Raw genomic sequence first — 22,588 nt, forward strand, 5'->3', positions numbered from 1 at the left:
GCAGAGGTGTGGTTATGTTAACTCCTGGAAATGGCCATCGCCTGGCATTTGTTTGTCACAAGGCTGACTTGCCACTTCTCAGCCCAACCTCAAATGTTGTCCAGGTCTTGTTGCATATGGACCCAAGACTATTTCAGTATCCGAGGAGTCTAAAATGGTACTCAATATTGAATAGCAATCAATCGAGGCCATGTCTATGTATCTGACCTTTATAATGCTGAAGGAAAGGTTATTGAAGTAGCTGAAGATGTTTGGGCCTAGAACTCTACCCTGAGATAATCGCTGTAGATGTTATATACTGTTCACGCATGCACTTCATGCAACGTAACTGGGTTGGTTTGAAGTTCGTCCTGGTAAAGTGTCTACCGAGGCCATGTTCCATAAGGAGGGAGACATTTATAGCTACACATGTCGTCTCTTTTAATAGGCAGTGAATGGAGAAGGCTTCTCTTAGAATTCCTGGCCATCCTATTATTGGGCACAACCTCAATCCTAGGGGAACCAATACTTGCTTAAAGTTGTACCTTACATTGTCAGTGTGGACTAGTTGGACCAAAGGGTCTGTTTTCATGCTGTATGATTCTTTGAACTGTTGACTTATTTTGGTGTCAGACCCTATTTCTCTTTGTTCCTGTCATTGGCATCCTACCATCCACTAGTTTGATTGTTCCCACCAGATTCAAAGAGGAGTCAATGTTACAAAATAACAGTGCATCCCAGTAATAAACATGATCTCGTCCTTGCACTGACTCCATTTTCTGTATCTCTCCTATCCTGACCGCTGTGTCCTCTCGACTGTCTAATTCCAGCTGTGCAGAATTTCTGACAAGAACAATACTAATGCCAGACGTCACCTCACCCACTGCTGCCGACATCATTAACTCCGCACCCCAGCCGCCAACTCTACACCCACGCCCTGCCTGGTCTTCACCATCCCTCCCCGTCCCGTCTCCCAGACTGATGATGAACGGTCAGTCCCTCAGTAAAGGACTCTCCTTCATCTCCCTCCACCTGAACATCAATGAACACCACTCACGCCTGGATGTCAGACACTTTTTCTCTGCCACCTCTGCACTCATTTCTTTAACTGTGAGTCTGACCCACTCTCTACAGACACCTTCCCCCACCTCCAATACACCCTATCCTCCTGGACACCACCCCAAGGGCCTCCTACCCTCCCTCGACCTCTTCGTCTCCAACTGCCGTCGCGACATCAATCACCTTAACCATGCCAACTTCTTCTCCTCCTCCACCCCCCCCCCCCCCAACCTCCAACCCCCGGGGCCAAGGAACGTGCAGCCCTTTGCTGCCTCAGTTCCAATCCCAACCTCACTATCAAACCCGTGGATAAGGGAGGTGCAGTTTTGGTATGACCTTTACATCGCTGAGGCCAGGCGCCAACTCTCTGACACTACCTCCTATTGCTCCCTCGATCGTGACTCCAGCCATGATCACCGAAACACCATCTTTCAGACCATCCATAATCTCATTACCTCGGCTGACCTCCCACTCACAACCACTACCTTCCTCATTCCCCAACCCCACACTGCCCGTTTCTATCTCCTTCTCAAAATCCACAAACTCGACTGCCGTGGCCAACCCATTGTCTCTGCCTGCTCCTGCCTCACTTATCTCTGCTTACCTTGACTCTGTTTGTTTTCTATCCCCTGGTCCAGGAACTCCCCAGCTATGTCTGGGACACCACTCACACCCTCCCACTTCCCTGGTCCCCAATACACAAAGCCCCTTTCTGAAGAAATGTCAACTTTCCTGTTCCAATGGTGCTGCCTGTCCTGCTGCTCCAGCTCCACGCTGTTATTTCCGACTCCAACACCAGCAGTTGTTACTATCTCTCACTGAAACCTTTGTTCATGTTTCATTAGATACCGATTTTTGATTTTTCTCAACAATCACCAATCGAGTATGACCCACGCAAACACTAGTTCGTCTAAGATTCTGCACCTTCACCCCGAAGAGATGGTAATGTAGTGATGATATTCCTGGGCTAGTAGCAATAATTTGCCTGGCCTGGTAGTAATCCAGGGGCCTGAGCTAATGCTTCAGGGACACCAGTTCAAATCCCATCACCAAGGCAGGGATTTAAATTTGTAAAATCTGGAATTGAAAACGCTCTGTCATGGTGACTATGGAACTATCATCGGTTTGTCATAAAAGCTGGTTGACTAATGCCTTCATAGGGAACGAAATCTACCCTCCATTACAGGTTGGTCTACATTTGTCTTCAGAAGCACATTAATCTGGTTGACTCTTAACTGCCCTTTGACATGTCCTCTCAGTTCATGGATGATTAGAGAAGCCTTGTTCATACTGGTTTTCCCTCAGCTTGAAAATGTTCATCGCTGTTTACAAATGCCTAACACTTTAGTCCCTTCCATCTCTGTAACTCCTTTAATTATATCTCCCAGACTGTTCTCTTCCTTGTCTCCTATGCAGTATATAGTCACCCTCTGTTCCATTCTTTTGAAAGAAAAGAAAGACTTACATTGCCATTTTCCCAAAGTACTTTATTATGTTTGACATGTAGTCATTGTTGTAGCATGAGGATATGTGAGAATCAACATGCACTCGGCAGACTCTCTCTCCAACAGTGATGTGATGTTGATCAAGTTGTCTTTTTTTTTAATGCTGTAGATTGAGGGATAAGTATTGGTCAGGCTGGTTTAAAAACTCCATTGCTTTTTCTCAGGATAGTGCAGTTAGCACTTTGACATGAATAGAGGATTAGCTGACTGAAAAGACCGAGAATGGAGATGAAGGGGCCTTTTTCAGGATGGCAGCTGGCGACTAGTAGAGAAGTGATGCTGTGGGTTTTGAATGATGTATTAAAATTAAACAAGAGTTACAGCATTTTGAGTTAATTTCCAGTCATTTGCCAAGAGTCCATACTGTTGAACTTTACCTTCACCCTTCTGACAATTGGAACTGCGACAATGGGAGCAGGACCAAAATATTCACACTATACACTAACAATCCAGACAGAGGAACAGGAGGCACAGTTGCCAAGTTTGCAGATGACACAAAGATAGGTGGAGGGACAGTTAGTGTTGAGGAAATGGGGAGACTACACAAGGACTTGGACAGGCTAGGAGAGTGGGCAAAGAAGTGGCAGATGGAATACAGTGTGGGAATTTGTGAGGTTATGCACCTTTGTTAGGAAGAATAGAGGCATGGCGTAGCTTCTAAACTGGGAAAGAGTACAGAAATCTGTAGCACAATGGGACTTGGGAGTCCAAGTTTAAGTTTCAGTTAAGATTAACATGCAGGTTCAGTTGGCAGTTAAGAAGGTAAATGCAATGTTAGCTTTCATTACAAGAGAACTAGAATACAAGAACAGGGATGTACTATTGAGACTGCGTAAGGCTCTGGTCCGGCTGCTTTTAGAATATTGTGAGCTGTTTTGGACCCTTTTTATCCAAGGATGGATGTGTTGGTGTTGGAGGGGGTCCAGAGGAGGTGCAGGTATGCTCCTAGGGATGAAGAGTTTGAGGACCAGTTGAGTGACTGTGAGTTTAGAAGGATGAGGAAATGATCTCAGTGAAACTTACAGACTACTGAGAGGTCTAGATAACATGGACATGGAGAAGATGTTTCTAGTAGTTTCCAGGACAGTCTAGGATCCAAAGCCATATTCTCAGAATGAAGAGACAACTCTTTTTTTTTTTTTTTTGGGACCTGATGAGGAGGAATTTCTTCAGCCAGAGGGTGGTAAATCCGTGGAACTCATTGCGTTAGAAGGCTATGGAGGTGAAGTCACTGAGTGTATTTAAGACCAAGATAGTTAGGTTCTTGATTAGTATGGGGATCAATGATTAAGGGGAGAAGGCAGGAGAATGGGGTTGTGAAACACACCAGTGATGATTGAATGGAGGAGCAACTCAGTGGATCGCATGGCCTAATTCTGTTCCTATATCTTCTGGCTTTATCGTTCTCGCAGCTCAATGGGAGTTCAATTTAAGAACATTAGAAAGTCAGAGCCTCTGACAGTGCAATGCTTCCTCAGCGTCGGCCTTAATTTTTGAACTGAAGACCGAGAGTGGGATTTGAACCCAGACCCTGATTTCCGATGGGTGTGCTCCCAACTTATTGGAGCAGAGCTTTCAGCAGCAGGAACTTCAAAGTCCTCGATGTAGTTCTGTCACTGCTCATGTGAAGCATGTCCTCAAAGCTTCACTTTTGGGCTGTTTATCTATCTCTTCCAGTCTTTCTTAATATGTGGGCTCCACTCCAGTTCCCAAATTTCTAAATCTGATCTCTTGCGTAAGTGACAAACATAGTCAAGCAATGACAAATGCCACGTTCTTATTTCCAAAAAGATACCCACAGTCAATCTTGACAGAAATTAATCTCCATGCAGTAGAAACAATGGCAACCACAGGAAACTCCTTCTTTGAGGTGGGGGGTAAAAAGGAACATACAAAAAAAGTCATTCATTGCAACTTCTGCTGGGACATAAATATTACATCAATCACTGATTTCATCTAGATGCTGTGGAAACTCAACGTGGTTGGGAAGAGTCAACATTGTTATATGTAAGTTAAATTGTGTTTAACCAATTTATTGGAATTTTTTTGAAGGAGTAGATAAACTGGAGCCTGTTGTTTTGGATTCCCAGAAGGCATTTGACAAGGTTCCACATAAAAGGTTATTGCCCAAAGTAGGAGCTGGCTAGCTGAAAGAATACAGAGGGGTATGCATAAATGGGTCTTTTTCAGATTGCTCGCATGTCACAAGTCGAAATCTAAAAGCTTCTGTGCTGTGCTTTGAACATTTTTACAATTTGTATCAATGATTTGAGTGAGGGATCAAAACCATGGTATCTGAATTTGCAAATGACAGAAAAATAGTTCGGACAGTATGTTGTGAAGATGACATAAGGAGGATACAGACCAACTGATGACATGGGCAAAAATCTGCCGGATGAAGTATAACATGGGGAAAAACGTAAAGTTGTTCATTTTGGCAGGAAGAACAGAAAAGCAGGCTCCCTAGGTTTTCCAGTGAATGAGCCACAAAAAAAATTAATATGCAGGTACAGGATAGAATTAAGAAACCTAATGGGATGCTATCCTTTTTACAAGCGTAATTCAACATGGAAGTGCTATTCTTCAGTTATAAAGGGTATTGATGAGTCCACATCTCAAATACTGTGGGCAGCTTTGATCTCATTAAAGGAAGGATGTGAATGCGATGGTGCCTGTCTTTCTGATGAGGATATTTACCAGATTGATGCCTGACATGAGCAGGTTATCTTAAGAAGAAACATTAAACGGCACTGGCCTTCTTTACACCTGGAGTTTAAAAGTGTGAGGGCTGATTTGGTTGAACTTCGTAAGATCCTGAATGGCCTTGGCAGACATGGAAAAGATCATTTAATCTTGTGGGTGACTCCAGAAATCGGGAACAATTTAAAATGTGGGCTCTCCCTTTCAATGTGTTGTGGAACTTTGAAACTTTGTGCCACATAAAGCAGTGGAGACAGGGTCGTTGAATATTTTTAAGGCAGAAGTAGTTTGGCAAGAAAATCAAAAACACAAACAGACCAAACACGATCTTGTTAACTGCAGAGCAGGCTTGAAGGGTTGAATAACATACTTTGTATATTGGCCCACCGAAGGCAAAGTAAGAGTAACCAGTTCCTGCAGGGAGAAAACACCTGAAGGGCTGAATATAAGTGTATTAATCAGAGGAACAAAGATATTTTGGGGAAAGCCATAACTGGGGAGTCAAAATGCACCAGCAAAATTGAATCGGGAGAAGGCCATACTGCTCAGCACAGACTTTGTTTCCAGTACGAGGCTCAGTTCTTGTTATGAAGAAATGTGGGAGCAAATTAAGTGGAGTCAATGCAGAGGAGAGCACAGGGTGATTCCTACTGTTGCATATTCAAGAAAGGGAGTCATTTGAGAAGTAGCCTCACTGAGATATACAAGCTGATATATGCTTAGCAAAAAATTGAAGCCGAGATCCTGCTTGAAATTGAGTCGAGAGATTAGATCAAAGAGTACGACTTCAATTCACAAAAGGTCAGACTGTAAGAGATTTTTCTTTACGTAGAGTGAAATCAAACATGACTGGATTTTGAGCAGAAATTTCAAGTAACAATTGGCTGCAGGGAGAGCAAGAAAATACACTTGTTCTGGGTGCATGGATTAAGGCAAGCCAAATGTCATTCTTGTTCCATGACTATCTTGTAAACTGTCAGCACAACTTACTTTTGTTGATGTTGAGATTTTTGATTAGTTTCAGACCTACCACCCATACAGCCCTAGCTAGCTGCCAGGGGATTTGTCGGTCCAGTACATCAGGTTCTGCTGCTTTCAGCCCCACCCACTGCTACCTCTGAATGGACTCCTGTCCTGCAGCCCATGTCTGATTAGTTGACAGTGATGTGAAATGATTGCTGTTGTGAAATAATAATTAACTTTGCAATATTGCTTCAAACAATGGTGAAAACACTGACAGCATTTGAACATGTACCAAGTTTTTGGAACAACAGGTTTCCTGAAGAAACATTATCAATATGGTGTGGAGGAACACAGCGCGTCAGGCAACACCAGAGGAGCAGGAAAGTTGACTTGACTTTTCAGGTATGCCTAAAATAACCTGCCATGTTCCTCAAGCTCCACGCTGTATCGACTCTGACTACAGCATCTGCAGTTCTTGCTGTCTGAGACACATTGTCAGTTGTCTTCAGGAAATCTGTCAACATGTCTGCTGTGACAACAAAATGTGAGGCTGGATGAACACAGCAGGCCAAGCAGCATCTCAGGAGCGCACAAGCTGACGTTTCGGGCCTAGACCCTTCATCAGAGAGGGGGATGGGGTGAGGGTTATGGAATAAATAGGGAGAGAGGGGGAGGCGGACCGAAGATGGAGAGAAAAGAAGATAGGTAGGGAGGGGATAGGTCAGCCCAGGGAAGACGGACAGGTCAAGGAGGTGGGATGAGGTTAGTAGGTAGATGGGGGTGCGGCTTGGGGTGGGAGGAGGGGATGGGTGAAAGGAAGAACAGGTTAGGGAGGCGGAGACAGGTTGGACATGTCTGCTGTGTTACTTCATCCAATCGACCATACTCTTTTTAGTTGAATCATACTTGCACTTGCTCACATTGCAGCTACAAATGGAATAGCTTGACAGTCTAATAGTCTGTTTTTAAAGTTAGGAAAATGCACTTTTGGTAAAAGATTGTTGTCATATACAGTATGACACCTAAAATGACAAGATTGAGAATGCCCATGAGTAGAAACCTGGGGAGCCCAGCAAACCCATTTAGGTGCAAATGTAAAGATAGCTACTTATTTCATCAATTGATTGCAAAATTAATATAAATGAGCATCCCATCATAATTCACCCAACCATGAAGTCTCTCAGATCTCTCCAGTGCAAGAATTCTTTTCCTTCAGTGATTACAGGGATACGCAACCATTCCAAGGATTGATTTGTGCAGGAGAGTATCCTGATAATCCTGAATTTATCTTGCATTTGTTTGAATCCGTCGTCCTAGACATATTGTCCCAATTTATTTTGCTTCAAAGTAGTAAAGTAGAGTTGGTAAGACAGTTCGGCACAACATCGAGGGCCAAAGGGCATGTGCTGTGCTGTAATGTTCTAGTTATTGCTTCTTAACTATTTACCCTTGTGTCCTGATAAAGTTACATCCCGGCTGTCTCCTTTTCAGAAGGGAAAGTCTAAATTTCCATGTATCTCCAGTTTTTTTTTGATATTACTGATCCATTTCTTAGCTCTACTGTGCACGGCTTCCAGCACTGACCTTACTTAAGTCTCTGACCGAAGTTGGGTACAATATTCAAAGTGATGTTTGAATGGAAAACTGTAGAGACATTGCCTGACTTGCATTTAGCCAGTTTAGTTCAGTGCTTTGAAATCCCATTGGCTTTCTTCAGCATTTCTACTGTCAGCTTGGATGTATTGGTTTTTTTTTACTTAACATCCCTGAACATGTTGATGAGATGATACACACCTCCTGGAGCAGGTAGGATTTGAACTCTGGTTTCCTGGTCCAGATGTAGGGACATTACCACCGCGCCACAACAACCCTTCTATGTACTGCATCTCCTAAAATTTCTAAATCTGTCTCACTTGAGCTACATCAACAGCATTCATGGAGTATTTGTGCTTTTCAATTTTACCTCCTTGTGTGTAGTACTTCCCATTTAATCCAACTGTTGTTATCATTGTAATATACTGGCATTTTTGAAGCCATAGGTTGTTTTAAAAAAAAAGTGCCAGATCATGTTTCTCTTGTTGCAGATGTAGCCTCTTTCACTGTTGCATCTGCAGGCACTCTGTGGTTTAGTAAGCAGTCCTTTTTGTCAGTTGCCTGCATTGTAGACATGAGATAACAAGGTGTAGAGCTAGTTGAACAGAACAGGCCAAGCAGCAGAAGGGTCTAGGCCTGAAACGTCAGCCTTGCTGCTCCTGTGCTGTTTGGCCTGCTCTGTTCATCAAGCTCTACACCTTGTTATCTCAGATTCTCCAGCATCTGCAGTTCCTGCTATCTCTGCATTGTAGACATGCTCAGTACTGAGTGCCTGTCAGTTGACGCTTGAGTCTTAAGTGAAAAATTTGAAATGTGCAGGATACGTAGTTTTAAAAATAAATACAGAAACTATCCAGACCTGCAAGCTCCAACTCCCTGCTGCCCATTTTTTAAAAAAAGTATTTTGATTTTTCAGTTCTTAGCACTGCCATTAGGTGGAGTGCCAACTATTTCTGACTACTCAACTTCCTCTCCTTTCAAGAGGCCTGCTTCATGCTGTTACAGAAAATGAAAACGGCTTGGGCTTAGTTAAGGCTGTTTAATTGTGCCTGTGTATACATATTCAGAAATACTTAAAGCTCTGTTCTTCCAAATGCCATTTGCACAGTTCTGGCTACAGTGAAATATGTCTACAAAAGACTGGGCATTTTCTGTTGGGTCATGATTCCTTCTTAAATCCCTCTCCTTTATAAATAAATGCAAATCATTTAGCTGCCTTTTGGAGATGTGTGCCTTGCAGCAGAATTCCAGCAGGTTACTATTAGTTTGGAAAGTGACCTTGATCTCTTTATTAACTTTTATTTATTTCTTACAGCCTATTCCATTCTTCTTGCTGCTTCAGAATACGTCTGAGGTTATTGTCAGCATATTCCTGAAAATTGCCAGGAAAGAGGTACAGACTAATTGAGCATTGTTGTTAATTCGTTGTTTTGAAGCTAGACTGAGACAGGTTTTGTGGGGTTGTAAACAGTCAGTATGAGATAAATTAGACAGAAAAATCAGGTATGGGTCTAACTCTTACCATTGTGATCCCATTTTAAGAATTGAGAGTTGCTGTGACGCCTCAGTGTGGAGAGTGGGTGTTGTGGGGAGGGGTGGAGAGCAGTGAGGGTGGGGGTGTACAGGTGAAGAGCTGTGGGGGGAGTGGAGCTGGAGAGCTGGTGGGGTGGGGGAAGTGGAGAGCTGAGAATTTGGGGGAGGGGAGGTAAGGGTGGAGTGGAGAGCTGAGGGTATGGGTTGGAGATCTGTGAGGGTAGGTGATAGCGAGCTATGGGGAGCTGGTGCGGCTGGGGGAGTGTGAGGGTGAAGAGCTGGCGGGGCTGGGGACTGAGGGCAGCGAGCTGGTGGGGGGAGAAAGCTTCGAGTAGTGGGCTATTTTCGATCTGGGGTTTGAAAATGAAGGAAACCTAGCTTTTGGGAATAGGAATTGGGTCTCCAAAGGATTGACCAGTTAGACCACACCCACAATTTTGAAAAGTATGTGTGGATTTAAAGGGCTCAACCTGTGCTTTATGGCTGCTGTTGGTTCTTTGGAATTCCTGTCTGAAAATTACAGCCGGGCCATGAACCCTGAGCTCTGAGCTTCATCCATTCAGCTTGCCCCACTCGCTGACTGCCGGAGCACCAAAACTAAGCACTTCCCAGCTCCTCCATCATTTGTCGCACTTTTTGTTTTCCTGATCAGATTTAATTTGCTGCATGCATGGATCAAAGTTCCTGTATTTCAGGAGAATGCTGCTTTGATGCTCTAAATCTAAATCTAATTTCTGATTCTGTCTGTAAAATGTCCACATGTTTTTTCAACACTGCACATTAACTCGGTATAACTATCATTGACCTCTAGAATTTCTCTCCTCGTTTGACTTCCTCTCATATTCATGCAACATTTTGATATCCTTTCATATGATATCCTTGCTGACACAAGAATAGAGTCTCATAAACCTCGTTAAAAGTGCAAGTGTAATCTGCCACCTTTGGCTGTTGGACTCCTGAAAATGAGATTGATCTCTGTTCTAGAAAGGGCGAGGCAAGGTTTTTAGTGTGATCCAATATTCAAAGTGTCTCTGTCTATTTTGCCATCTATCGGTTAGAACATAGAACATTACAGCACAGTACAGGCCCTTCAGCCCTCGATGTTGTGCTGACCTGTCATACCGATCTCAAGCCCATCTAACCTACACTATTTCATGTACGCCCAGATGCTTGTCCAATGATGACTTAAATGTACCTAAATTTGGCGAATCTACTACCGTTGCAGGCAAAGCGTCCCATTCCGTTACTACTCTGAGTAAAGAAACTACCTCTGACATCCGTCCTATATCTTTCACCCCTCAATTTAAAGCTATGCGCCCTCGTGCTCGCTGTCACCATCCTAGGAAAAAGGCTCTCCCTAGCCACCCAATCTCTAACCCTCTTATTATTTTATATGTTTCAATTAAGTCACCTCTCAACCACCTTCTCTCTAATGAAAATAGTCTCAAGTCCCTCAGCCTTTCCTTGTAAGACTTTCCCTCCATACCAGGCAACATCCGAGTAAATCTCCTCTGCACCCTTTCCAAAGCTTCCACATCCTTCTTGTAATGCGGTGACCAGAACTGTACGCAATACTCCAAGTGCGGCCGCACTAGAGTTTTGTACAGCTTCACCATAACCTCTTGGTTCCAGAACTCGATCCCTCTATTAATAAAAGCTAAAACACTGTATGCCTTCTTAACAGTCCTGTCAACCTGGGTGGCAACTTTCAAGGATGTGATATTTAAATGCCGTTTTGTTTTCACTGAACCAACACTGAAAAGAAGAGAATCTTGTAATTGACCATAAAACCATAAGAAATAGGAACAAAAGTTAACAAGAGAAAGTAAAATTACTGCAAATGGACAGCAAGTTTGACGATACCCAAAAGGAGAAAATATAAATTAGTACGTCTAAATTTGGAATGTTTGTCAGCGCTTGAACCAGTATGTAGCCGTCACCTCAAGTAAGGCTGAGCATTAGGGAAAGGGGAGACAGAATAAGGTAGAAATTAAGAATCTGGAATGAGAATGTGCTTAGTTTGAATGGTCAGCAGATTTTCCAATGGGGTGAAAGCTGCTAGGTTCTATACAAGGAGTCTTAGTGATACAATAAAAATGACCTTGTGGGGGGAGAAAAGGTATGAGAATAACTCGGCTTAAAGATTGCACTTTTTAAAAAAAAAAACGACTCAAATGAATGCAAAATGGGCCTGCACTTGGTCTGAGCAGGCAAGAGGAGATCACCGTGAATATCAAATAAACTACATCGATCTGGAGGAATTGTATGCAAATTTGTCTTGCACAAAACAGTTTGAGGACCCTGAACTATAGTAAAAGGAAGAGGTGAGTGGGAAAGTAGAGCATATCTGGTATAGTTGGAACGTTGGTGAACAAATTGGGATCATGCAAGATTAAGCGAGTGTGTCATACGGGGGATGTCCTGCCTGTCTATGGAAATATTTAGAGGGAGATAATCTGCTTGGTTGTCAGACCATGTGTATTTAATTAAAATCAAATCTGTTATCCATAAGACATAGGAGTAGAATGAGACCATTCAGCCCATCATTTCTACTTGGCTATTCATTTGAGGTAATGGTTGGTCTGGTGATCCCCAGCCTTTTCCCCATAATCCTTGATTCCCTTGCTAAGTAAAAATCTGACTACCTCAGCCTTGCTTATACTTAACGATCTAGCCTTGACCGCTGTCTGCATTAAAGAATTCTACGGATTTATTGCCTTCTGAGAGAAGAAATTCTTCCTCGACCCTGTCCCAAAGGGATACCCTTTCTTCTGAGATTATGTTCTCTGGTCTTAGGCTGCTTCCTCTTATGGGAAAGTCTTTTACACATTAACCCTATTAAATCTCCTAAACATCTTGTATGATTTACTAAGGTTGCCTCTCTCTTTCTTCTAAATTCTAGTGAATACAACTTAACCTAGTCAACTTCTTATTTGAAGAAAAAATTGTGTCCATACCCTGGACGACCTAGTGAACCTTCCCTGGTCAGCTTCAAATACCAATTTATCTTTGCTTAGAGAAGAGCCCAGAACTGTTGACAGGACTCTAATTGTCACCCGACTAGTGCCTTGTATAGTTTTGGCAAGATTTCCCTATTTTTATACTCCATTCCCTTTGAAATAAAGGCCAATATTCAATGTTTGTCTTTCCTCTTACTTGCTGACCTTTGGTGCTCACTATTTTATGATTCATTGACGAGGACTCCCAAATCCTTCTGTGCTGCGGCTCTCTGTTTAAGTAGTATCCAGCTCCTCTGTTCTTATTGCCAAAGTGCATGGCCTCACATTTTCTACATGTTTCACCTGCCAAGTTTCTGCCCACCTGTTTAACCTGTCCATATCCATTCTCAGACTCTTTGTATCATACGTGGATGACAATTGCTAGAATATGTGGTGATTGCACATTCACTTCTCTCAGTATCCATTACCATCCACGTAACACACTCTTAACTTCCTTGATGCCAAAACTAAAGTGTAGATATATGATCAATGCTTTGCAGACAGCTGCAGTGTCATTGTTACCCTGAGCCAGGCTTGGAAGTCTGTCTCGACCTCTTTCCACAATGTTTAGCTCCATTTGGAATTCCACCAGTGATGAAGAACTGGGTGCCATCTGGGGCAGCGAGCATTGCTGATACGTAGCTCAAGCTAATTAATTACATGTAATGCTTGCAGCAAAAGTACCAGGTAATGATGCATTTCCAACAAGCAAACACCAAAACAGCACTGATTCAAACTTAAGCAAATGGCTATCATTGTATTTATCAATCATCATTATCCAGTGGTTACTATTGGCCAGAAGGGTAGTTGGATCTGCCATCCCAACACTGAGCCACTCATGAGAGCACAGAGCTTGGATGCTCTGGAAAGAGCGAGCCACCTCAAAGCTTTTTCACAATCTGTAAGGCTCAATTCAAGAGTGTGATTGATATTCGTTCAGTACCTGAATGACTGCAGCTTCAACAACACTTCAGGCGCTTCAGTAATGATTGCTTTAATCTTAATAGCATTATCAACTCTGTCACAGAGTCTTATCTCCCTTCCCTATGAATGGACTTTGGCTGCAGCAACTTGCCCAGCTTAATTCAGTGATGACACATGCCGGTCCACCATAAAGGGCAGGAGTAACAACATAGTAAGTGAACCACCAGCTCCACCCCACTCAGTTTATCTTGGAAAGATACTGCAATATCCTCAGTATCAGTTAGTCAAAAACCTGGAATGTCCTGGCTAATAAGATGGTGCTACCTAAAGAGATCACAAGAACAAGTATCTTCACAACCAAAAACGGAAGCTTCTGGCAATGCTCAGCAGGTCTGCCAGCATCTTTTGGGAGAAATCAGAATTAACGCTTTAGTTCTGGTGACCTTTCCTCAGAACTGATGGTAGCCAGGAAAATGTCAATTTTATTTGCAGAAGAAAGGGTTGGGGGAGGGGGTAAGGAGTAAATGATAGATGGAGATAGAGCCCGAAAAGAGCAATTGGATAGTCAAAGGAGTTGACAATGATCAGGTGAATAGCTGTGAATGGGGACTGTTGGTGACTAATAAGGCCTGGTGTGTGGGGTAGGGGGCTGGGACATGGGAGAGTTTAAGCCCTAAAATTATTGAACTCTGTTGAGCCCAGAGGGCTGCAAGGTCCCCAAGCGGAAAATGAGGTGTTGTTCTTCCAGCTTGCGCTGAGCTTAGCTGGAACACTGCAACAAATCAGAGACAGAGATGTTAGCCAGGGAACAGGGTGGTGTGTTAAAGTGACAGGCAGCTGGAAGCTCGCTCTTTTTTGCGGGCAGAATGTAGATGTTCAGCAAAGCAGTCGCCCAGTCTACACTTCATTTCCCCAGTGTAGAGGAGACCACATTGTGAGCAGCAAATGCAGTGGACTAGATTTGAGTGAAGTGCAGCTTCACCTGGAAGGTGTGTTTGGGCCCTTGGATAATGGGGAGGGAGGAGGTAAATGGGCAGGTGTTACACCTTTTGGCAGTTGCAGCGGAAGGTGCCGTAGGGCTGTGTGGGCGAGTTGGGGGATGTTGTGTTGGGGATAAAGGAAGAGTGGACTAGGGTGTACTGGAGGGAATGGTTCCTGTGGAAGGCAGACAAAGGGGAGAGGAATATGTGTCTGGAGGTGGTGGAGAGGACTCCGATGGCACCACCCTTAACAAAGTCAGGGTTGGATCTAAGTGCACAGAGTGCAGTTGATTCGGAGGGAGATAGGTTGGATTGGGTGAAGGGGACCGAGAAGTTGAGGTGACCAATGCAGGGAGGCAGAGTAATAAAGCTGAGGCCTTTGCTGAGTACACTGTTCAGCATCAGAGAGTGGAAGTTTCGGAGGGTTGGTGCATACCTGACAGGACATAGGGTTGGGGGATGGAATGGAATCAGAGGGAAGGGGAGGAGAAGGTTCCAGAGGGCCATGGGTATCTGAGTTGTTGCATCTTGAGGGCCTTGATGCTTGAAAGGAAAAGAAAAATATTCTTGCCAGCTTCACAATGCCAATATGGGTGCAAGAGAAATGCAGAAAATATGCCACCTTCAGCATCATCCACATGCCTATTTTGGAATTATACATTTACAATACACTTGTACAATAGAAATAAATTCACAGTGCTTGTGGTACGTCATTTTGAATCTGCTCTATCTTGTCTGCTGCACTCTCACATCCTCTCTTGTTTGGGGACCTCTGGTTTCAAAATAGTTAGCCTCAACCTACGTTCTGGTGAGTACAAATTGACAGCAGAGTATTAAGAACATAGAACAGTACAGCACAGGAACAGGCCCTTCAGCCCACCATGTCTGTACCGACCATGATGCCATTCTCACCTAATCCCATTTGCCTGCATCTGGTCTGTATCATTCTACTCCCTCGCTTAAATATTGCTATCATTTCTGCTTCTACCACCTCCCATGGCAGCAAGTTCCAGGCACCTTCCCGCTCTGTGTAAAACTATTTCCTTTAAGCTAACACCATAAAGCTGTGCCCCCCTGGTATTTCACACCCATGAAAAGGACTCCAACTATCCATCCCTCATAATTTCATAAACTTCTATCAGATTGTCCCGCAGCTGCCAGCACTCTACCGAAAACAATCCAAATTTGCCAACCTGTCCTTTATAGCTAATAGACTCCAAACCAGGCAACATCTTAGTAAATGTGACCAAAGCATCCACATTCTTTCTATAGAATGGCAACCAGAACTGCACACAATACTCCAAATGTGGGTGAACCAAAATGTTGCAGAGCTTAGGATTGAATTTGTGCTTGCCCCTTGCAGGAGTCGGAAGGAGGATTGCAAGTGTTGTGGTAAAGGATGGAGTAAGTGGGTTCAGGACATTTTGCATAGCACAGCAGGAACCTAGAGCTGCTTAATTACGATGCCAAATCCAAATTTTAGAACGATACTGGCATTGGTAGTGCTATTTCCTATACTGGTGAACACAAAATCTCGAAGTCACCTGGTATGACTAAAAGAAATGATCCCTCACCAAGGGTTATTGCAGCAAGTGGCTTTTAAAGTGAAGCATAAAGTAAAGTAAAATAAAAAAAAATTCTTTTAGCAGTATTTTGCAACTGAAGGAAACATGCTGAGAATAGATAGCTTCACTGTAAAGTCAGTACCTTGACTGGTTTGCTAGATCAGAAGATCTAAACTTGTGTGATTCTGTTTCATACTTGAACATAAACCATCTTAAATATTGATTCTGTGCTTCATAAACTAAAACAAAATACTGACACTCATAGGTTTTAACCGATTACAAGTCATCGTTTCTTAAATTTTTTTTTTTTACACAGAAATTGTCTTGGCCTAAGTTCCTCAGGTAAGTTTTTTTTTGTTTTGTTCAGTGCCGTATTTAATCTTGTGCTTTTATATATCTGTCAAATGCTATAGATTAAATACATTCACTACTGAATGAATATTTGCTGCATGTTAAACAGTTAGAGAATGATGTTGTTTAAAACTAAGTGCACCCAGAGAATGCCATATGAGGTGAATGAAAACTAACTGGGTGATATCCAGATGCGATTTCAAATTGTGTAATATTGTGAATTGATCACCAAAGTAATGTTGGAATCTGTGGTTTATCTGTGGGGACAGTAGGCATTAGAAGTAGAGAAATTCAAGTTAATAAACAATTAGCAGATTTGCATCAGAGGGGAGAAAACACCCTTTTTGTAGAAAAGACATGGAATTGACTTATCAAAGGTAAGAAACTACCAAGGTTAACAAATGACAACAAATTTGGATCAAATAGCCTTACTCCGAATGCATCCTTTAATGACTAGTTATACCATTAACACAGTGCAGAATTCCATTGGTAAAGAACGGTTTTATAAGGTATAACCACGACTGGAGCTTACTCATTTTGTATCCTGATTCTCTTTCAGTATGTTTATGTTTCCTTTATCTGCTGTCATTTTGGCATACAGTGACCCTCAGGTGAGTGAGTGACATCTGCCCTATGAAGTATTTGTTTGTTTGATAATTTGCTATCCTTTAATACGTGTTTTGTTTGTTCATGGGATGTAGGTGTTGCTGTTGGGTCAGGATGGAGTGAGAGTGCATGGTGACTTCCACCATTTCTTGTCCCCCCCCCCCCCCCCCCCCCCCCCCCCCCCCGGCCTCGCCATTGTCTGTACTCTTTTAAAACAGTGATTATAAACAAAAAGATTCAAGTCCCCTGACAACGTCCCCATCGCGCGCTCGTGGTAAAGGGATAGCACCAGGTTAAGTACAGAGTAAAGCTCACTCTACTCTTCTTTTTAGAACAGAAAGTAAAGTTTCTTTGACACTTTGGAACTCTAAGTTCTATCAGATCTCTGGAGCTAGATGAAATCAACATCTTAGGAACATGTGTTCTTCGTCTGTCACAAAATGGCATTCGGGTTTGATTGAAAATTCAGGTTGGCTGAGTTAAAAGTTTGAGATATTTTCAGATGGTGGAAGGGGGAAGAGAAATTTGCAGATGAGTAGCGCTCCTGACCTGAAATGACAGCTAACCATCTTGGAAGAATAAACTGTTTTCCAGCACTGGAGGGGTTAAGCGCACACACTGCTGTATGTTTCAGGTCAATTTTTTTTTAAAAATTGACACCAAATCCTCCTAACTGTGACATCCCAGTGGGAAATAATATCCTTGAACAACCTTGACTCCAATCAACATGAGCAGATTTAAGAAAAGTTTAGCCAAGTTTGTAATGAATCAATATTTAATTTCCATGATGTCTGAATTAATTGCACAATAGATTTGCACTGCCGTCTGACCTGAGGTGTAATCTTCGTCCTCTCTTTTTTTTTTTCTGCCCCCCCCCCTCCCCGGCTACATAACCGCCCAGTGAGGCACTCTGATAGAAGCACACTGGCAATTATTTTAAAGCAGCATATCTTATTGCTTCAGGCCACCGCAAGTCCATGCATTGATGTACTAATTACAGAGCCTGTTACACCAAAATTATTCTAATCAAACCCTGAGAAGACCGTGACTTATAATTACTTGTGTGTAGCGTGAGATTAAAGTGCCATAAATTCATGTTACCCAGTGCTACAATCCACTTCCTGTGTGAGCATGGCCTGCTTCCAAGTCTGTGCTCCTATTTCTGGTGAACATTCCTGGATGGGAGTTTCCCAGTTTTCATTTCTCATCCCAAACTCTAGAATGTGGAGACCCATTGCAACCATCTCAGGATGATTGGCTGGAATCCAAGACTGTTTGATTTCTCCAATGCAGTTTCTTGACTGCATGTACATCTCTTTTCATTATCAAAGTATTTAGAATAAAATCACTACCTTCTTCAAGTTAATTTGGGTCTACAAATGTCCTGCTTGCAGGTGTTTAAGTATGGCTTTTTCTTATTTGTTAGTGTGAGTCATTAATCTGGAAAACCATCAAGCTGAATTCTGGTAAGGGTAGCAAATTCTGACTGCATAAGTAAAGCAGGAAATTTACCAGGGAGCTTCATAAACGTATAATTTCCACAGTTTCGGATCATTGGCTGGTAGTTACAAGTGTACATGATGTAATAATTTACATCCACTCATAGCCAGTTGCTGTGCCCGTGGGGAATGATTTAATGCTTAGTGTTTGCTTTCTGCTTCCAGCCATTGCCTTGACGATATCTGTTGATTTCAGATTTGTTAGCTGATGTTGTTGAGATGTTTTAATTAAATCCATTACATTTGTATTTTGGATTTAAATGTCCTGGAAATCATTTGCGTGTGGAAAGTGTGGTATACTCCAACCAAAATAAAAACTGTTTCTTATCTAATCTTGTTTTGGAAAACCTCTGAAATGTTCATGAGCCCTTGTAGAGACAGTAATAAACGATTTTACTGACCTGTGGTCTCTAGATAAATCGGTATGTTAACAGCACTCATGTTTTATTCCAGTTTATTTAGTATAACTGAGTTGAAGCAAGAAGGTAAGTAGGACTAACTTGAGAAAAGGATGGGATGGCTGGTTCAAATAACTTCTTTTTCTTTATTCCTGAAGCTTGTTACATTAACTGTATGCAGTATTCTGAGAAGTGCGTAGACTGTACATGTTATAAATATTTACAGTTTGTTCTTTTTATATCATTTTACTTCTACTGTAGTTCCCTTGAATCCTCTTGTAAGGGAGCTATGAACCAATGAGTATGTGTTCTCTTAACCTGAAAGAAATCTTCCTGTCTTTCAGTTTGACCCAGGAGGCTATATCTGGGCAATGATACATGTTCTCAGTGTTGGTGAGTGAAATGATTTTACTGTGCTTTCTTCAAGAAGTTAAAATCCATGTTCTATTCCAGTCTTCTTTTTTTTTTTAAGGAAATGCAGATACATCACATTACTTTACATCCCAATTGGAGTTTCGTGTCTTTTTATTTTGTTGCTTTCCTTATGAAGTCATCACTGTGTTGCCACATACAACCCCATAGGTGCCACCAAAGCTTTTGTACCTTTTGCAAGCTTCTGCCAACTGTCAGTAAGCTCTTTTACCTGAGGGAGAGCCGAACACCGTCTCATTCGCTTGACATCTGCACAGATGTCCTCTCCAGTTGCAGTCCTTGACTGTCTTTGACAGGTCCTAACTTCTAGCCAATTTTTCTTCTCTCCATTTTCTTTGTCTCTACCATCTCCCCGTTTCAGGGACGTTAAGACCTAATTTGTATTGTCCCAGTTGCTATCTTGATGGCAATCACTTAAATCAGGTTATGATCCTACCTGCTAATCACCTGGATGGCAAAATGTTGACTTTCATTTCTTGAAATTAATGAATGTTTGTTTTGAACTTAAAAACAAATTTGCCGAAAGAATATACATATTTTCATCTGGATGGAAAATATTCTTTTTCCTGGAAAACAGTCAGTGAAGCATTTTCATCTGACCTCTGAGTAGGAGCTGTGAGCATTACATTTCTGGTCAAAGCATTTAGCATACCTTTTTTTATCAGGTTGTTTTCATCACGTTTTTGTGTGAAGTCAGTCTCGTTTCTGACTCGCTTGTTTACCAACAACAGAACATTGCATTTCCGAACTGTATGATGGTATCTGTAACATGAGTATTTCACACTTTATAAAAAAACTGTATGAACAACTACTTTGAAATGCATAATCTCTTAGAATTCTTTTATTTTAAGAGCACTAATGTATGATCATGCTATTGAACCTCATGCCAGCAGTGATTCCAGGTCAGTTTACCACCCTGACATTTTTTTTGCCAGATTTACAATAAGTAATTTATTGTAGCATTTTTACATACTTGGACCAACTACCACTATATCACCCTGTGATGTATGCTCCATATAAAACTCTTGTTTTGCTTTTATGACACTTTCATCCACGAATGTGAGCTGTATTGGTAAGTTGGGGACGCAATGGCCGAGTGGTTTTATCGCTGGACTGTTAATCCAGAGACCCAGGTAATGTTCTGGGGACCCGTGTTTGAATCCCATCGTGGCAGGTGGTGGAATTTAAATTTAATGCATTGCTGGTTGGCATAAAAATCCATCTGGTTCACGAATGTCTTTTAGAGAAGGAAACTGCCATCCTTACCCCTGGTCTGGCCTTCGTGTGCCTTCAGACCCATAGCAATGTGGTTGGCTCATATTAGCCCTCTGGGCAATGAATGCTGACCTGGCCAGCAATGCCCTCATTCCGTGAATGAATAATTAGAGTAACTCTATTAACCCTCAGAAGGAAGCACTGCCTTCTGCCTAAGTTCTTCTACTTATCAGCTGATTGCAAACAGTTTCTTCTGTGCTTTATACTGACAGGGGAGCCAGTGAGCACGAAAGCTTGGGGCAGCTGCCACCAAAACGTAGTGGAGGAAAGACCATCATAGGATCCATACAGTGTGGAAACAGGCCCTTTGGCCCAACAAGTCCACACTGACCCTTGGAGCATCCCACCCAGACCCATCCTCCTGTAACCCACCTAACGTACACATCCCTGGACACCGTGGCCAATCCACCGAGCCTGCACATCTTTGGACTGTGGGAGGAGCATCCAGACGAAACCCGCGCAGACACGAGGAGAATGTGCAGACTCTACACACAGTTTCCCAAGGGGGGAATCGAACCCGGTCCCTGGTGCTGTGGTCCCTGGTTCTCCGTTCAGCCCATCAAGTCCATGCCAATCCTCCAAAGAGCATCCCACCTGAATCGACCCCATTACCCTGCATTTCCCATAGTTAATCAACCTAACCTATGCATTCCTGGGCACTATGGTCAATCTAATGTGGTAATCCACCTAACCTACATATCTTTGGACTGTTAGAGGAAACCAGAGCAATTGAGGTTCTTTTTGCCAAAATTACATGGGGGGGGGGGTGTCTGTTCAGTTATTGGACCCTCCTGATGCCACAGATGTGTGCAAATATAGTTGTGCGCAATTAGAAATGCCTTTTGGTTTGTTTGGATAGAGTCAGATTCCAATATTTGTATGTTTGTTTCTTCATATGCTACTGTACAGAACCAAACTGCTCAGTGATTGACTATGTATGTAAAAATATTTTTATGAATAACATATATTCCTGAAATTAAAAAAAGAGCAGAGGACATTGTCGAGGTTTGTATAGAGGAAGTTAGACTCCTCCACCACCACCCCCCCACAACCCCCACGTATGCGTTTCCTGAAAAGGTGACAGAAAGTGCAATAACGGTAGGTCTTACCTACTTGGAAAAAGAACAATTTATGGAGAAGTAGCAAGAGAGCAGGACTAATTGGATAGTTGTTGCCAAAATGTAGGGTAGGCACAGTGGACCAAATGACCACCTCTTGTGCTATATTGGTGATGAGTGACATGTTTGAACCACATCAGAGAGCATTAAGAATCAAGAATGTAGCCTGGATTGTATGGGAGTCAGCGATTAGTGACTGTGGTCCCTCTTCCAGAAAAGACAGTAAAGAGCCAGTTAGATTTTAAATTAGCAACATTGCAGGATTGTCTTTTTTAAAATTTTCTCTGTTAATGCACTAAATTATTGTGTCATTGCATTGTTAGCAATCTAAATGCATCATTTCTAATGCAGTACGATAGTTGATACACTGTAGCAGCATTGGTTAAATCTTTCCATGGACTACAGTTACTGCAGCCTAGAATTTACAGTTTGCAATGTTAAATAAATGCTCAGTATGCTTGTACAACTTTGCCTCTGCTAACATATCATGTGAAGCATTAATATTTTTAAATTCTGTTAATTAACAGATACTAACCCATTAAGCATTTTACCTCCAACACCAGAAACAATAATTGCTAGTAACACTTGTGTATCAAAAGTAAACACTGATTCTGTCCCTGTGAATGAGGAAAGCAGAATGTAAAGATATTGCATTTACCTCCCTAGATTATTTTAAAAAGCTGACTTAGCCTGGATTTTGAGGATGGTGGAGGACAAAAGGTCTTTGATTATATTTGCCAGTTTGTTGCAGAACTTGTGAGCTTTTAATCTGCAATTTGTGATAATCAGACAAAATTATGCATTGTGCTGTATGGGTACCTGGAATCTGTATCAGTAAGGCAGCCAGTCAAATAGAAAAACGGTTTGTGAGAAATGTCACATGTTGGGCTGAAAGAACATAACTCAAAGTCATAGATTTAACTGGGGGTGGGGGAACATCACTGAATCTGCCATACTGGCTAACATTACTAACTGTGTGCTGTCTGACCTACACCCCCAGCTCCGATAACACCCAAATGTTGTACAACGTGCACCTTTTACAGAATCGTCTCTGTGTACCCCCAACATTTAATACTGAACTCTTCTCAATCAGCCATTACCATGTTAAG

General features: G+C 42.3%; 1 protein-coding gene across 8 annotated transcripts in view; it reads left to right on the top strand.

Annotated features, from left to right (window-relative positions):
* Positions 1-22,588, top strand: part of LOC125452058 (transmembrane protein 241-like) — a 141,024-nt gene that overhangs the window by 7,743 nt on the left and 110,693 nt on the right. For 5 of the 8 annotated variants that reach the window (XM_048529986.2, XM_048529983.2, XM_048529987.2 and 2 more), the window contains 4 exons: positions 9,115-9,192; positions 16,117-16,142; positions 16,711-16,762; positions 18,999-19,047. In XM_048529986.2, coding sequence (XP_048385943.1) covers positions 9,115-9,192; positions 16,117-16,142; positions 16,711-16,762; positions 18,999-19,047 — 205 coding nt within the window. The remainder of the gene's footprint in view (positions 1-9,114; positions 9,193-16,116; positions 16,143-16,710; positions 16,763-18,998; positions 19,048-22,588) is intronic. The other 3 variants (XM_048529988.2, XM_048529985.2, XM_048529990.2) reach the window with 1 other exon arrangement.

The sequence above is a fragment of the Stegostoma tigrinum genome, chromosome 5 (genome assembly GCF_030684315.1).
Source record: "Stegostoma tigrinum isolate sSteTig4 chromosome 5, sSteTig4.hap1, whole genome shotgun sequence".
NCBI lineage: Eukaryota > Metazoa > Chordata > Chondrichthyes > Orectolobiformes > Stegostomatidae > Stegostoma > Stegostoma tigrinum.